This window comes from Podarcis pityusensis, assembly GCF_964106645.2.
Source record: "Podarcis pityusensis genome assembly, chromosome: 5".
NCBI lineage: Eukaryota > Metazoa > Chordata > Lepidosauria > Squamata > Lacertidae > Podarcis > Podarcis pityusensis.
In genome coordinates, this window is record NC_138032.1 from 61,579,604 (window position 1) to 61,596,314 (window position 16,711).

At 40.0% G+C, this 16,711-nt stretch overlaps 1 protein-coding gene across 3 annotated transcripts in view; it reads right to left on the minus strand.

Annotated features, from left to right (window-relative positions):
* CFAP46 (cilia and flagella associated protein 46) overlaps positions 1–16,711 on the minus strand; it is an 87,077-nt gene that overhangs the window by 5,225 nt on the left and 65,141 nt on the right. For all 3 annotated transcript variants that reach the window (XM_081007108.1, XM_081007109.1, XM_081007107.1), the window contains 14 exons: positions 16,103–16,243; positions 15,119–15,298; positions 13,822–13,992; positions 13,177–13,274; positions 11,135–11,289; positions 10,257–10,453; positions 8,733–8,845; positions 7,257–7,450; positions 6,308–6,472; positions 5,819–5,889; positions 4,352–4,412; positions 3,239–3,274; positions 2,407–2,506; positions 716–828 (listed from right to left, as the gene is read on the minus strand). In XM_081007108.1, coding sequence (XP_080863234.1) covers positions 716–828; positions 2,407–2,506; positions 3,239–3,274; positions 4,352–4,412; positions 5,819–5,889; positions 6,308–6,472; positions 7,257–7,450; positions 8,733–8,845; positions 10,257–10,453; positions 11,135–11,289; positions 13,177–13,274; positions 13,822–13,992; positions 15,119–15,298; positions 16,103–16,243 — 1,795 coding nt within the window. The remainder of the gene's footprint in view (positions 1–715; positions 829–2,406; positions 2,507–3,238; positions 3,275–4,351; positions 4,413–5,818; positions 5,890–6,307; positions 6,473–7,256; positions 7,451–8,732; positions 8,846–10,256; positions 10,454–11,134; positions 11,290–13,176; positions 13,275–13,821; positions 13,993–15,118; positions 15,299–16,102; positions 16,244–16,711) is intronic.

Genomic DNA, 16,711 nt, shown 5'->3' on the forward strand with positions numbered 1-16,711 from the left:
AACCTGGTGCAGTGGCTGTGGAACAAAATGTAGCATGCTGAAGAAGCATGGCTGATGCATTGGAACAGTGAATGGGAGCACTGCAAAGGGCCACATTTTGTTTCAGGTCTCAGCCATTCACTGCTATGTTTGCCTTGCTACTACTGCCATCAAGATGTAATAAAACTGTGCAGTGTTGAGCAGTCAGTTGTTAAGGCACATCATCCCAAGACCACTCCATGGAACAGAAATTTGCTCCATTATTCAGAAAGTGTGCCTCAAGGGATGACCCCCCTCAATACAGGGTTGTAAGTACCCCATCTGATGTAAATCTCACGCTGTGGGAGCGGCTAATGGCTCCTTTCTGACACCTTAAAATTCCCAGGCCACATGAGAGAGGCCCATGCTGAGTCTCCCTCCTCCCTACATCAGTGGTGCTCCCAATTCCAGAAAAACAAAAGCTGACAAGGGGATGAGGGGATGAGGTCCAATTTGGGTGCCCAAGCTTCTGATTTTACCTATACTATGTAAGAAGAAACCATGCTTACAGCTGCTTTTGTGTTAATAATGCGATTTGCACAGGGTCCACAAATTAAATCACCTTTGAATGACAACTTTTGCAGAAAGCTGATCTAACACTTGTAATAATAAAACCACATATTTCAATCTGAGTAAATAGAATTTTGTTATGATCTGCAAGGAAAGCAAACAGCCTTTTTCAGCTTCATAAAATCACCTGGGATATTCATAGCAACTAATCTTTCAAGTAATGTATATAAGAGAAATCTTGCCAGTCCAGAGAAGATAAATGCACTGCAGTTGTTCAGTAAGTATTCCCAGTCTGCTTGACTGAAAGAGGGAGGGGAAAAAGAACAGTCAAAACTTTAGTCTGCACTGTATGCTATTAAATTATATTAGCATGATGTTCTGCTACTTTAAGTAGCTCAGCTCAGCTCTAGAAAACATTACATTTAAAGAAATATGATCACTTTTCATCAACTATGTGCCCTAGTGCCAGGAATACAGTCGTACCTTGGAAGTCAAACGGAATTCATTCCGGAAGTCTGTTCGACTTCCAAAATGTTCGAAAACCAAATCATGGCTTCTGATTGGCTGCAGGAAGCTCCTGCAGCCAATCAGAAGCAGTGGAAACCCCGTCAGATGTTCGGGTTCCAAAAGAACATTTACAGTCCGGAACAATCACTCCGGCTGGCTGCATTGCTGCTGTTTATCAGGAGGCAGAGAGGAGTAGTGGGGAAGCAGTGACAAGGTTAGCACAGAGCAAATGCACCACTGGGAGCATCAGAGAGGCACTTGCATTGCACTGACCTTGCCGTCCCCCATCTCCCAGTAAGCAGCAGCAAGATGCTGACTGGTGGTCAGGTGAGTGCTGCCACCCCACTCCACCTTACCCCCTGCTACTGTACAAACTGTGCATGAAGAGGAAAATAATTTAGAATTCTATTTTTACGGATAGGAAGAGTATCTGCATTAAGTGTATAAGGGCATGCCTGTGCACGTGCTTTCTAAATTCTGAAAGTAGCTGCCCACTGTTCCCTGTTACTTTTCTTCCTTTGGTTATTTTTATTGCAAAGGACTGACACGCTCGGGCTTAAGAAGGTAAGATGAGCCTGCTGGATCAAGCCAATGGCACCGCATCCAGCATCCGATTTTCACAACGGCCAATCAGATGCTTATGGAAAGAGGAATGCAAGAAACCTCTCTCCCCTCCTGCAGTTTGCAGCAACCGGTATTCAGAAGCTGACTGCTTCTGCCTGTGGAGCTAAAACACAGCCATCAGGGTTAGCAGCTATGGGCTGAGTTTGACTAATCTTCTTTTAAAGTCATCCAAGTTTGTGGCCACCAGTGCCTCTTGTGGGAGTCAATTCCATAGTTAAGCTATGCACTGTGTGAAGAATGCTTTCTTTTGTCTGTCCTGAAGCTTCCAGCATTTAGCTTCATTGGATGTTCCTGAGTTCTGGTGTAATGAAAAAGGAAGAAAACATGTCTCTCTATCCACTGTCTCCGTACCAGGCATAATTTTACACACCTATCCCAGGTCACTCCTTACTCACCATTTGGGCGGGGTATGTATAAACAAACAAACAAACAAACAAACAAATAAATAACAACAACAACAACAACAACAACAACAACAACAATAATAATAATAATTATTATTTTCTTCTAAACTAAGAAGTCACAAAGGTCGAGCAACTTTAAGCCCCATTCTTTACAATGGGAAAATTTCTTAAACCACACACTGCAATCAGTGGGACCTGAAAGTGACTAAATTTGGGCTGGGTTCCCTCCCCGCAACAGCCTTGTTTTGACTTCTTTACTAGCAGCATATGAACAAACATATTAGGCATTTGTTTAGGTACTAAAAGAAAATGTGCAAAATTAATGAGAAACAAACTTACATACCTTGCAAATTGCGTGTTACCCATAATTCCATCCCAACGGAGTGTAAACGGCTCAAATTTCTCTAGGAGTGTCTTAAATTTTTGTGCAGGATTATCTGATTCTGAGCATACAATTTTTTGTCATTAGGAACATAGGGTTTTCCAGTGCTTACACACCCACCCACCCACTCTGTATAATTTTAAGCAGCTGTAGCTTTTAAAAAGAGTATTACAGTAGCTTCGTAAATAAGCCTACAAAGGTTAGTAGCCTACCAAAAAAAAGTTACTAGCCTGCTAACAGGGCAGTAGTCTGTGTTTTCATGCTGACCATAGAAGACTGGAAGACTGGAAATGCAGGCTTCTAGCAACTTAGGAGAGTACGGTTTGTTTGTTTTTTAGTTTTTCTTTTAAGTGCCTTCTACCCAGTGGACTATTAGAGGAGGGTCTAGATTCTTCTCCGCTAGCCTGCTTTGTTTCCATGTTGGTTGCAGAGGAAGGATTTTTCTCTTTCCACAACTAGCACACTAAACAAGCATGCTGAAGGAGTAGGCTCAGAGTGATCTGTCGTTCCTCTGCCAGCCTGCTCGCTTGCCTATGGCAGCAGAATGATTTGTTCAACATGGAGCTTTCTGCATGCAAAAAGAGGACCTTTAAAAAGTGACTTTCTTTAATATATAAAATAAAACCAGGTCATTCTCTTTCAACCATAAACTGCAGCCACTTTTAAACCTACATATTAGGTGTGCAGTGTTTGAAAATGGTTTCACTGATGTTGAAAAAAGAAAATAGAGTTCTAGGTTGATTTCTACTACAGCTATTGTAATGGCAAACAAGTTATAATATACAAACTTTACCTCTTTCTGTTACATCATTATATGGATCCACAACATCTGAGACATACCATTAAGAACATGCAAATGAAGGGTGTCAAATTTAAATATAATTAACTACATACAACTCCTCCCCCTGCCTCCAGTTTCGATTGGGTGCAGGAACCAGTAATAAAGCCAGTGGCATCCTCAGCATCCAATCCTAATGTGTCACCTTTTGATATCTTCCCTGAAGAAATCACCACCAGCAGTTCCCTCCTTCTGCTTACCAGGCCCCCACTTTTGTGCCTGAAATATACTCTGAGTCAAGTGTGGATTTCATGCTCTTTATTCAGCTCATAGTAGTGAGGAATGAATGTTTTCCCAAAATATCTGCTTTATATACATTATTTACACAATGGGCCACACGTGATTGGCTAATTCTGGGATTCTCCTATAGGCCAATCAGGTTGCGGATTCACTTCCACCTGGAGCTGGATTGGGTGGCTCCTGTGGACCAATTATACTGCTGCATTGTTCTAGGACCAATCAGACTGCTGCATTCTGGACCCTATTGTTCTAGGATCAATCAGTCTGCTGCATTCTGAATCCTCTTGTTCTAGGACCAATCAGACTGCTGCCTTTTGGATCCTATTCAACTCAGTACATAACAGTGCCTAAGCAAACTCTTTACCCTTCCTAAGTCAGTAGCATCCAAGCTCTCTTTCCCAAGGCCACTGCTTGACCTCCATAGTCCTCTCACATGATGAAAACACTTCCCTTCCATCTTTGCAGCTTAAGTATTGTCTAGAAAGCAAGTATTCTTTTCTACTGTCCAAAGGTCTCTCTCACACCAATTCCACACCACTTGCTCTCGACTGTAAAGGTTAGCAAACTGAAAGCTAGACACTTTCTATACACTTTGACACTTGCAATACTGAAGAATTTAGTAGCAACAACAGTAGTAGTAATAGCTGGCATAGGGAAGTCAGTCCGATTGCCCTACAAGCTTTCCTAGCTTTGAAGACGATTCAGTAATTGACACAGACAGTAGCAGTGATGTGGCTCAATTGCTGAACTCAAGGGAACGGGCAGCTCGGATGTAAAACTCATAATTTAAGTATTCCATTTGCTAATCAATAGCTTCTGAAAGGATACATTTAACATTATGTATATCAATTGGAAGACAGTTGGGTGGCAGAACACGGTTAAGGTTAGGCTGTTGAATAAGAAACAGTCATAGCTTTAGTATGAAAGAACACCCACAGCACAATTCTTAACTTCTTTTCTTAGAATGAAAGCCTAATAAGCTCCATTGGGACTCACCCTCTGGCAAGCATGCTCAGGACTGGAATCCTAAGTAGCATCCATCAATACTGCATAACACTGTTTTTGTCATAATAACATGGAAAATGCTACTGCGTATAACTTTTGTGGAAGATCCCAGTTACCACAAAAATCATGTCAGAGTGTGCATGCCAAGTTGTGATTGTGGGGAAGTAATATGAATAAATTTCCTGATCAACACTACTTCTCAAGCACAGGGATTGCTCATGCTATTTTGCTACCCAAGGCAGAAATTAATTATATGCCCCCCATCTTTGTTAGGACTTTATTGATGGTTTTCTCCTATTGTAGTCCCTTTCCTAAGATTAAGACTTGGGAATAATAGGAACGCATAGGGAAGGTGAAGGAGGAAGAACACAAACAGCCTCCATATCTCAGAACTTGCTGTCTAAAGCAGGGGTGGACAATCTGTGGTTCTACAGATGTGGGGCAACAAGTCCTATCATCCCTGACTAAGGGTGATGGGAGCTGGAGTTCAACCAGAGCTGGCCAACCATTTGGATGCCTGAGCTGAAGGACTAGATTGTGCTTCCTCCATTACATGTTCTAGAACCTACTGGACTGATAGCTGAATCTTACTTCAGCACCAGTCATGGGTAATAATAATAATAGTAATACCCCGCCCATCTGGCTACGTTTCCCCAGCCACTCCCAAGGATAGAAGTCTAGCTTAGGGGGTGAAGATCAGGCTGTCTAGCACACATAGCCCTATTTCCCAGCATCTCACTCCTGGTGCTTGTCTCAGCATCTGCCGCCTGAGGTGTTTGTCTCAGTGTGCCTAATGGTAGGACTGTATCTGAGTCCAACAGAATCTAGAAGTCCACAGGTCCCCCACTCCTGGTTGAAAGGGTCTAGGATGGAGTGAAGAATAATATTCGCCCTTGAAGAATTTCCCAAGATTTTTGACACCCAAAACTGCCTATATTGTCCATTGGGTTGGGACAGACTATTGATCCCTTTTTCAAGGCAACTTTATTACTAAAAGTATTCGCAAGGAATATTGTCGTGTGCTGTTTCTCCAGAAGTGCAGCAGGAATTAATGATCAACAATGAGAAGAATTATTATTGTGAAGTTTATAGGTCTTGTTTTGTAACAAAAGGTATAACAAGACGAAACAAGGATACATGCAAACACAATGCATTATACAACTGCTTCACTTATATGCATATTAAAGTTAAAATTAAACTATTAGAAAGTTGCAGAGTTTTTGGATCTTGAACAGGACATTATGATACAGCTTAGAAATGCATCAGATATTGTCAAAAATATATACTTACTACTTTCACACTCTTTCTGTGTTCACCTTTTGGTCTTGATTCTTTTTTCCCATCCTTTTTGAACTCATTTTCTGAAAATGTTAAAAGCACAATCACAGAATAAGATATGACACCCTCTCCCCAATCCCTGCAATGTTTTCCAAAGATTGACATACTTCTCATGGTCATCAATATATGTGAATTACAGAGATAGTCTGAAGGCTTATTACAAGTAATTCTTCTGATAACCAACATTTGAATTCTAAAATTGATTGTAGACCACAATACTTTTTCACAGGAGTCTCTACATAAGAATAATAGAACCATAAAATTGTAGAATTGTAGAACTGGAAGGGACGCTGAGACAGTTAATGGTGAGGTACAAGGCTACTCCCTAAGCAGAAATGTAAAATATATTATCGTGATACCAACCATCATCAAAAAGGGATTCAAAGTCTATATCTATCTATCTAAGATTATATTTTCAAATATTTATAAACTTTTCTGTACCTGATTCATCTTTATGTAAGCGGTTGTAGAACATTTGGAGAGAAAAGTCTCTGGACACAGAACTTATTGTCTTTTCTTGAAAGATATTCAGACCCTCCAAAGGAAATTCCAAAAGACATTTGTCCACCAGTAGTATTATGCATTCTCCTATATCTTCAATGCCAGCTGAATGTAGGAAAAAGGGGAAGAAAAATAATTCTCAATAAAAGAATAACAACTGTTCTTAAATGGGAAGCATTTTTTCCTTCTGCTCAGATAAACTGACTCTGTTTTCATCCCCAGTTAAGATGAAGAGATAAATGAAGTCTTTAAACACACACACACACACACACACACACACACATATTTGGGAAGCCCCGGAAAATCATGCAGAATATAGGACTTCTTGGTTCGGAGGTAGCCAGTGCCATAAATTAATCAGAAGTCAACATTTCTTTCTACACCCAAATATAATGGCTACATTCAAGCACAATAAACTGAGTCTTGGGATTGCACACTTTCTCTCTTGCTTCTTGCACATGCAAAGGGAGGAGATTAGAAGTGTCTGCTCCTAGATTGAGGCAAACCATAGTTCATTGCCTCATCCACACCTAGAAATCTGTAATTTGCTCAAACCATAGGATGAAACCATTATTTGGGCTTCTGGTTTGTGAGCAACCTATGGTTTGCATAAACCAGGAAAGGAAATTTCTATTGTCCTCCCAACATGCATGGACTATTGGGAAATGGGAAGAGGATTCACAAGCATGCAATGGTTTGTCATCATGGTTAAATATAAACAAAACAATCTGCCTTCGAAAGTGCATAATTACAGAAATCACAGATAACTTATGCAAACCTGAGAATACAATACTTTATACTTTGAAATTTTGTAGCAAACTATTTATCAAGAAGATAATTTTATTGGATCGTTTGACACTATATATATGCTTTAGAACTTAAGACATACCTGGAGCTGTAGTGGCTTTCTCCTTATTTTTAGTTTTTGCTTTCCCTGCCTCACTTGCTTTGCCTTTTCCTGAGCCATCTGCTTTAGTTTTTCCTGGACTACCTTTTTTGCCTTTTCCTGAGTCACCTGCCTTAGTTTTACCTGAGTCACCTTTACCTTTTCCTGAATCAGCTGGAGAGACTGCTGGACTTGGCCTGAGGAGACAAAGACCAGGTCTTAACAATATTGTACAGCATATAATTTTTTAAAGAACAGTAACAGGAATCAAATACTTGCAGTTTGTTTCATGTTACCTGCAATAGGAAAAGCAGAACTCACCTGGCTTTATCATACAAGAGAAACATGCATTCTCATAGTTTTACTTAAGGTTAACATAGACTTGCATAGTTCTGATGGTTCTAATGACCTGAATAAATTGGTATAAAATTACAGATGATGCTTCTACCTCCAGGCAGCAGGTGCTACAGGGACCAAGATGAACCAAGCACATCACTGGCAGTAGTGGCTACTGGAAAGATACCTTACTGTGACACTGCCAATGCCTGAAAAAATTAGGTTCCAAAGATTGTCTGACATGTGTCTTTTCAAAGGAAGTAGAAGGCTCCTACGGTGCAGATTTGCTCCTGCACTTCGATAAGAAATTTATTTTATTAGGTTTGAGAGGTTTTTCTTGTAATGGTCTATAAAATGGGGTACTAAAAATGGCCTCTTAGATTCCTGTTTGCAGTTCTATTTGTTCAGAATGAAAACAACTGTGCTTTTGTCAGCTTCCTTTACTATATCAGAATTGCTTCAGAGGCTGGGAACAACATTTATTTCTTAAATTTATATACCACCCTTCATCCAAGTGTGACACGGTGGTTTATAGTATAAAAACACAAAAATACATTGTAATGGGTTTAGGGGTTGCTCGTGCGTAAGTTGCTGCCACTCCTGGCTAGGTTAGCTGGTTAACCCTTTCTGACTGAACAGCCTCCAGCATCGTGACTGTCTCAGTCGCTGGCAGAATCCGTCAGTGGGCGTTTCTTAAACTTCTTCCAGCACAAAAGTTCCTTGATGCCAAGTCTCCTCCTACTCTCCCTGCGCAGAAGTCTTCTGCGCAGGGAGGGTGTGGGCAGTGGAGTACCCGTACTCTCTCCGCTGGTCTCCGGCGAGGAGTCTTGGAGCCTCCTCCCTGATTCCCCCATTTGCCCCCCTTCTCTACTGGTGTTACGCAGATTTCCTTCCCCAGCAGACGGGCTCCCTCTCTCCCTACTGGGACCCTCTCCGCCATCCCTTTGGAGCCTTCCCTCCGCTTCCAGCTCCGATGGCAGTTCCCTGACATACATACTATAATAACAAACAAAATAATACCCACCCCCCACTGTTTAAAAGGCCAGAGATTGTTTAATTAGCCAAAGGCCTGGGAGAAGAGGAATGTTTTTGCCTGGTGCCTAAAGATATGTAACAAATAAGAGAAAACATTTGAAAAAATACCTCAGCTCAGAGAAATCAAATTGTGACAATACAGGTTTCAGATATTCTTCTACGTCTTTCATGATAGCCTGGAATTCTGATATAAAATGTTCTTCATCTTCATTTTCTGTTTCCTATGATATAAAGTAAAACAGTGATTGATTGATTGATTGATTTTTAAAAAGGCATAAGAATATCAAAGACAGAAAGGAAACTGAATAGCCAAATCGAAATAGAACAGTCATTAAAATTTAGTAATGTTTAAGCTATCCCAGGTCTAAACTGAACAATCACCTTATTTTTATGTATGTGTTATTTTATTTGATAATGTGTTCTCTAATGAAAACACTGGTGCAATAGCTGTAATATTTATAAAATAATCCACTAGATTAGTAGTCATCAACCTTTTTGGACCAGGGACACATCTTTAGCCAAAATATACTTTTGGATACTCAATTTTTAATTGTTTGTCTTATATTAGGATTTAGGCAGTGCTGCCGTTATGACTGAATTTAGATCCGGCTGTCACCCAATGGTGGGTCATGACTAAAGATGGTGGTGGAATTCGCTACAGGCAGACCGAGCATTGGACTGGCCTGTAGTCTGCTTGGCTGCTCTCTTCATGAAGAAGTCTTGCTTGCAGCGGATTTCTGCGGATTTCCTTTCAACCAGTTTGTATTTACTTTTACTTCTGTCTCATTGAGTCCCATGCATGAATTTTTGTAATAACATTATAATAGTATTCATTAGGACGTCATTAATAACAACATTATTTTCTAAAAGCTAAAAGGCCAGATTCGGAGTAGTTAAAAATAGCAAAGTGGGAACTGAAGCAAAATGGTGCAGGTGATTAGTGTATCAAACTGGGATCCAAACCAGTGTGAAGAATCAGATGACACCCCTAGTTCTGATTCTGTAAGAAAAACCCTGGAGCCTAATTTGATCAGTGGAATGTTTGGTATCTGGTGGGCGGGGCTTGTGTGTCATGCTCCGGAATCAGCCCCTCCCTTCATTATGTTCCATTAAGTTTCAAATAAGAGGGACCAACTGTCTTTTCTTTTTTTCTTGCCTCAGACTTGCCTCATGCTGTTGTATTTAGTTTCTCTCATTATCGTTACTTTGCTTATTATTTCTTTATTATATTCATTATAATAAAATATATTATATTATTATTCTTTATTATTAAAGCTTAGTTTATATTTAAGTGAGCCCCTTAATTTTCTCAAAGAAAAAGAAACTCTGCTGAGGAGAGGTGTGGAATGTCCTAAACTGTGTGACTGAGGGGATATTCCCAGATTGATTTTGTTAATCACTCCCCACCTCCACAACAGACTCCCCAGTTGAAGACCAATGCCCTAGGGATAATAAAAATAATAATTATATTATTTATACCCCGCTCATCTGTCTGGGTACTAGCTGACACTACTGAAATTATTATGGACAACAACTTACGCTGTATTCACAAGAGGAAAAAGTAGTTATTCAACATTACTGTCTCAGTACATCAGGTGTGAAAACACCAATATGAACAAGTGAAGTTCTTACAGTACTTTTTCTTCCTGTTTCTACTTTGATGACTGATTCTTGAAGTTTTTGAAACTCATTTTTGTCTTCATGGCTTCTCTCTGGTGATGGTTGTCTCCGAAGACTCCTCATCCTTTCATCTTTCAAAACCTTTACCTTCTCCAGCAAATTCATCAAAGTATTAGAATTCACCTGGGATCGCACAATTTTAGCCTGCACTGATGTAAATTAAAATACAAACCTATTAAAAGCATTTTGACACTTGCAATGCATTGTAATTTTTTAAAACACGCAATGCATCTTCATTTTCCATATCCAGGCATACAGAAAGGATCCATGCACAAGAGAGCGTGAATTACTGCAGCAGTGGTAGTAGTGTTAAATAAATTAGGTGATGTTATAACCTTTGTGAACCAAGATAACTTGGGGATGCATGAGTCATGGAGTTGGGATGACTCAATCCTAATCTTTCACTGTGGGCACCAATTTAACACTTGCACCAGGAATTCAAATGGTTTAATTCCACAGGATGAGTTGTATTTCTATGCAAGACTACCTGGGGCTAAAAAATATTTCCATGTTTCAGCAAGAAACTGAGGGGAGAGCAAGTGTCCTCACTCTGAATGGGTAGGTGGCATTGGGACTTCATCATGCTCATGACGTGATCCTCCAGCTGGCTGAGAATACTGTTCCCAGCTAGAAGGTGCACTTTAAAAAGTGGAGCTGGAGCTGCTGCCAATCACAAAGCAAATAAAGTTGAGTAGAAGAGGGCTCTCACGGGCATAATTTGGTTCCCTCAAAAACAGGACATTTTTGCCCCAAATATTCATGTGTGAAGTTTCAGTCCAGCCCAACAAAAGAGAACCATAATTGAATCTGAACTTCTTAGGAAAGCTTACAAGTTGGCTGATTAGTTTTTCCCTTTTGTTGCCCACTCTTCTCCTTCTGCTGCCCGCTCTTCTCCTTTTGCTGTCCACCCTTTTCCTTGTGGTCCTTTTGTTCCTTTGGATTGGTCAATTTCACTTTCTCAAGTAGTGCGCCATACAAGTAAGATCTAGTGAAGAAAGCAATCAAATCAATTTTTTCAGAAGATCGTTTTCCCTCAGATAATGCCTTATTCCCTTCTTATCCAACATAAATTTATAACTGAATGTGATGCAAGTACCTAACTACCTCAATACTCCAAATGATAGCAGGTTATATGTATGTGCATGTCCCGCTTTCCGAACACAATGCATTCCCACAAATCGTTTGTTAGGTGAGTGTTTACAGAATGAGTTGATGATTCCTATGGGAACATTTCTAATCTGTGATCTCTCTCTCCCCTCCCGCCATGGTTTCCTCCTAAAATGGCTGCAGCCAAACAGGAAAGAAGAGACAAAGCGATAAACTGATTTGTCTGCTCCCTCCTGCTCCCTGATTTGTCCAATTTGTAGCAATGTTTGGTCATAATTTTTATGTTTGGGTGTATTGCAGATAGTGTTTTGATAGTGGGACCTGTGTGTAGTTTGAAAAAGTCTGTGCTACATTTTTGAGATCCTTAACTCTACTTTCCCTGCATTTATTGGGGAAGGAATGAGAATTCCTTGGAGAAAGGCAAGGAATCCAGAGTAGCAGAAACAACTAAAAGTGGGAGAAGGTGCTCAAGTGGAATGGGTGGTGGATGGTTTCTGTCATGTTTTTTAAAACCTCTTTCTTCACATTCATAGCTAAATATAATAGATCAGAAATACTGTGACACACTTCCCGGCTTTGAAATAAAAATGGAAAGAATGCAAATAAATAAATAAAATGTAATGGTGGAAAGCCAGAGGTCAAATACTATCCTCAAATACTGTAGTCATCCAACAGGGAGCACCTTATCTTCAAAACATGTGATAACAAATGCACCTTTCTTCAAGCCCATCTTTTCAAAGTGGGAAAGGACCTGAAGTGCAGGAGACAACCATATATACCACACATAGTTAAAACTGCTGGTACACAGCAGCTGCTGGAAGTCGCTGAAGGAAAAGATGTCACAGGAATGGCAAAGCGATATTGAAATGATGAGTGCACAGAGGCAGCCAAGAAGCAGTTTGGGACGCAACAGACAGATGTTCAGTGGTGGGTTTGATTCTAACAAAGGCCAGGCACAGCTATTTCTCTTTGCTTACACTATAATCACTATGTTTTACTGAAACAGAAGCTGAAGAGCATGGCCCTATAAAAATGAAATACGTAACCATGGTATCTTTTCCTTTAAATATGAGTAAGCTTTGGGTAACACTGCTATGGTGAAGGATTGGCTACAAGCCAGAACATGAAACCATGGTTTACCTCAGACGTCTCCCACCTGGTGCCACCCTGATGTTTTGCTAAACTTTCAGGAGCCCCGGCAAGGGATGATAGAAATTGTAATCCCAAACTTCTGGACGGTACCAGGCTGAGAAAAGCTGATTTATGCTAACCATGCTTCTCCTGTTTGCTAGATGACAAACAACCTTTGCTGGTGTCTTTCTACCAACAGCCTCAGAGAACAGGGCTTGACCAGTTAAACCAAATTAGATCTTTGAGATCGTAAACAGGATGAAGTAACAAACTATGACTTGCACTAACCAGTCATGGTTATATTTTATGCCTGCACCAAAGCAATGGCATATGGAACAGACACTCTAACAGCAACGGCTGGTGGGCCACTGCTTTCCTGAAATTATCACCTCTGCTATTGCTCTGGTGTGCAAGAAGGAAGAGGAGTGAGATGGCGGCGGTGCCAGCATGGTGTTAATGCAACAGCAGAGCCAATCCAGCATTCCTGCTAGTACATTTACAACATCCTGGCATCACCCCTCCCCCTCTCGGTAAACCCAACAACAGTGGTGATTAGAGGCCAGGTAAGCACCGCCACTCCACTGACTGCAACTGTATTGCAAAAGAGTGCCAACATGAGAACCTATATTCATACCTGTCTTCTGAATGCTGGAGAATCATTACATGAAAATTTGGTGGTAATTCATTCATGATGTTAAAGTGTTGTGGAGAAATGCAAAGATTTCCCCATGCCTATGCAAAAAAAGGTAACAGTGAATAAATTTTCAGACCGTTTAAAACATAACTTTAATCTTTTCATGACAAAGTGTCAAAGTAATAGCATGGCTGGGTTCTAGAATTCTAGAATTAGCCATATTTTTGTAAAATATACGTCAGTGATTCAGTTCCCTCCTGCTCCTAACCATCTGATGGTGCTGCAGTAGGGCAGTAGCCCCAAGAGCCCAGTTTGTCATAACACAGCAGTCTGCAGCGCTATCTGTGAACTACAGTGCATTAGAAAACGTACATTACCAAAAACAGAGCAAGTTGCAAAAATTTTAACTAATTTTGCTCAGACAATCTACCACTGCTTTTTAATTCTTCCCTCCAACTTTTAATGCTCTTACCTGCTTTATATTCCAATATATATATAGCACACACACACAATTTGTAGGGCAAGAGAATAAATGATCATATATGCTCCAAACAGGTGTTCCACTACAGCTAGGGATCATTCTCAGGTCCTGTAGATCCCTAGCTGGATGAGAAATTGCAATTTTATTTTAACTGACCAAGTTACCTTTGAGATTGCAGCCAACCTGTGCTCCACATTTTTTAGAAGACTGCATGTAACATCTCCTTTTTGTTGCAAGTGGTGCTGTAGATGCAGCATCGCTGCCAGCTGTGATTTGCTGGTGTTCAGTGTAGCTGCTAGCAGGATGTTTTTCATCATCAGTGATGCTGAACAGCTCTGCAACATTTTAATACAAGTCCAGTTTGGCAAATGTTTTAAAACAGATTTCTAATGAAAACCCTTTCAAGAAAGCGTGAAACGAAGTGGCCCCAATATGGTGATTATTTACATTCACAGTAAAGAAGCCCTGACATCAAAATTCTAAGAATGGGTTTTCTCAGCTATTCAGCTTCTTTCTGTGGAATGATCTCTCCATAAATGTGCTTCACTGAAACGCTCCCCCCCCCCCCACGCCTGGTTAAATGATATTTATATAGTTGACTAAGGAGCTATTGGTGTAAGGAAGGGATAGTACTGGTGGTGATAAAGCTTCTGCCAGTGATTGGCTGAGCTAAATTAACATCACTGGGGTAGAAGGATGAGGATGGACAAATTAAAAAATGGTTGTCTGGCTACCATTGACTGATATGCTTTGATCTTACAGAGAGGGGCAGGATGGGCAGAAGTTAAGGGGAGAATGAAAAGAGGAGTCAAGTACCTGAGAAGGTGGCAGATTAAGGAGACAACAAGAAGAGACAAAACGCACAAAGCATTTATCAAAAAGTTGTTTAAATTATGTAAATGCCATAAAATGGAGATTTCAGCTAGTCATTTTTGATGGGAAAGGGCTTCAGCAAAAGTTTTAGGAAGATAGAAGGAACTTTTCCACTAATTAATCATGTGGTTGGGGGCTTTCTGAATGTCTCTTTTCCCCTCCTTCTCTTCGTCACCAAGCTGCCCTTCCCTTTTGACAGCCCTGGATCGCTCCAGATGGATCCAACCCAACTTCAAGGTGATCCAGGGATGCCACACCCCAATTTGGTTGAATCCTGGGTTGACGTGAGTCAGCCTGATTTTAGGATCTGGCATTTGGTTGGATCTGGTGCACAGCCCCCAAAATACATGTTCCAAAACATTGAACCACTGATAGTCGATTGCAAGTGTTATGCTTGCACAAGGCTAATTTTATGTTTGCTACATATTTAAAGTAATAATTACATCACATGGGAATAGAAACCATCACGTAAAAGAAATAATTTTACTTAGTAATATCACCGTCTGAATTCACATGTTCTTAATAATTTTAAGATTGACTTGGTTGATTATGGTACTAAAGAGCTAATTGAAGTAGCTGTTGCCTCACCTGGTAAAGGGCCAAAAACTGGCTTGCTGAAACGGAGTCAAATCGTCCAAAGCACTCCACCATTTCCAAGCTAGCAGCAGCCAGGATATCAATCATGTTATTATTCATTGCAACATTAATGCTCTGCAGCAAAACCTCCGTTGACTGAAACAGGTATCTTTGGGTCCAAGTTTGTTTCCGCTATATAGCAAAGATCAGAATCCTATGTATTCAATATTGCTAAAACTACATAAATCCAACATAAATAGTAGTTTATCACTTCAAAGAAGATAGAACATTCTGATCTCATATAACAGTTCTTAATGGAAATGATTAAATGTTTCTAGAGAAGACAAATGGGTATAAATTGAGAGTTTCAAACTGGGCTCCCAGTTATGCTATTTTGTCCCTCAGAGCATTCTATTAGGGCTCTATTAGATTTTGTTTTCCATTTAGCTCAAAATAAATACATGTTCCTGTTGGGCTTCCTTTTTCTGACTCCATGGAACAACAATACAGGAACAAAACATTTTATAAATGAGGAAAGTGATGAAAAGGTGATGCAAAGTAATTAAAATTGATTAATATGAGAACTGCAAGATCTATATGAGCTTATATTCCTTTTTAAAAATTACTTTCCAAAAAGAGAGAGGAAAAGGTTCAGTTCTTATTTTCATCTCATTTTACAACAGACTTTTAGAAACCACATACCAAGAAATCAAAGAAATAAAATACAAAAAATGGAAAATTATCAGCAAATAAATTTTTAGCTTTCTCCTCCACAGCTTATTCAAATTCTTTACTATTTACTTTCTTAACTAAAATTCTACTTTATGTGTTATTTTATAAAAGTATTCTACAGTGAAGTGGAAATGTCCTAAACACTTTTCCTTCACTGTCTGTCTTTATAGTACTTACCTGGCATGTCCTAAACTTAGAATTTACTATATATATGTGTGTGTGTACATGTATATATAAAGTACTTAGGTTATCACATAAATGTACCCTTAATTCACTTGCTTTCCTCCTGTAATCATCAAGCTGTTTTTTGGTAAGTTGCAAACCCGGAGTTGGTGTTTCACTTTCATCACATTTTGCTTCTGATTCTGGTGAGGGGGATTTCTCAAGAACAGGTTTAGGTTCCTCCTGTCCATCACAAAAGAATTAAACAAACAAAGCATTGTCAAAATGTAATGCATGAAATGTGCGAACACATACATAAAGCCCAGTTCTAGTACGGTATGCAATGTTGACCACACACACAAGCTCCTTCTTTGTCTGATGTGGCACTCTAGTAACAACATGAACCCTTTAATTCATGGGTTGTCAACCTGGTCCCTACCACTAGTGGGCGTTTCAGGATTCTAGGTGGGCAGTAGGGGGTTCTACGGCACAAGCTGAATCTTCCATCCATCGAGTACTGGTGGGCGGTAAGAAAATTTTTACAATCAAGAAAGATGCATTAGTGGGTGGTAGGTATAAAAAGGTTGACTACCCCTGCTTTAATTGGCATTTGAATGTGTGTCAACATAACAACATGCCATTCAAAAGACCATCTGCCATGCCAAGAACCAGGACTGCACATATGTAAATGTTTTGCTAAGGGTTTCTTAT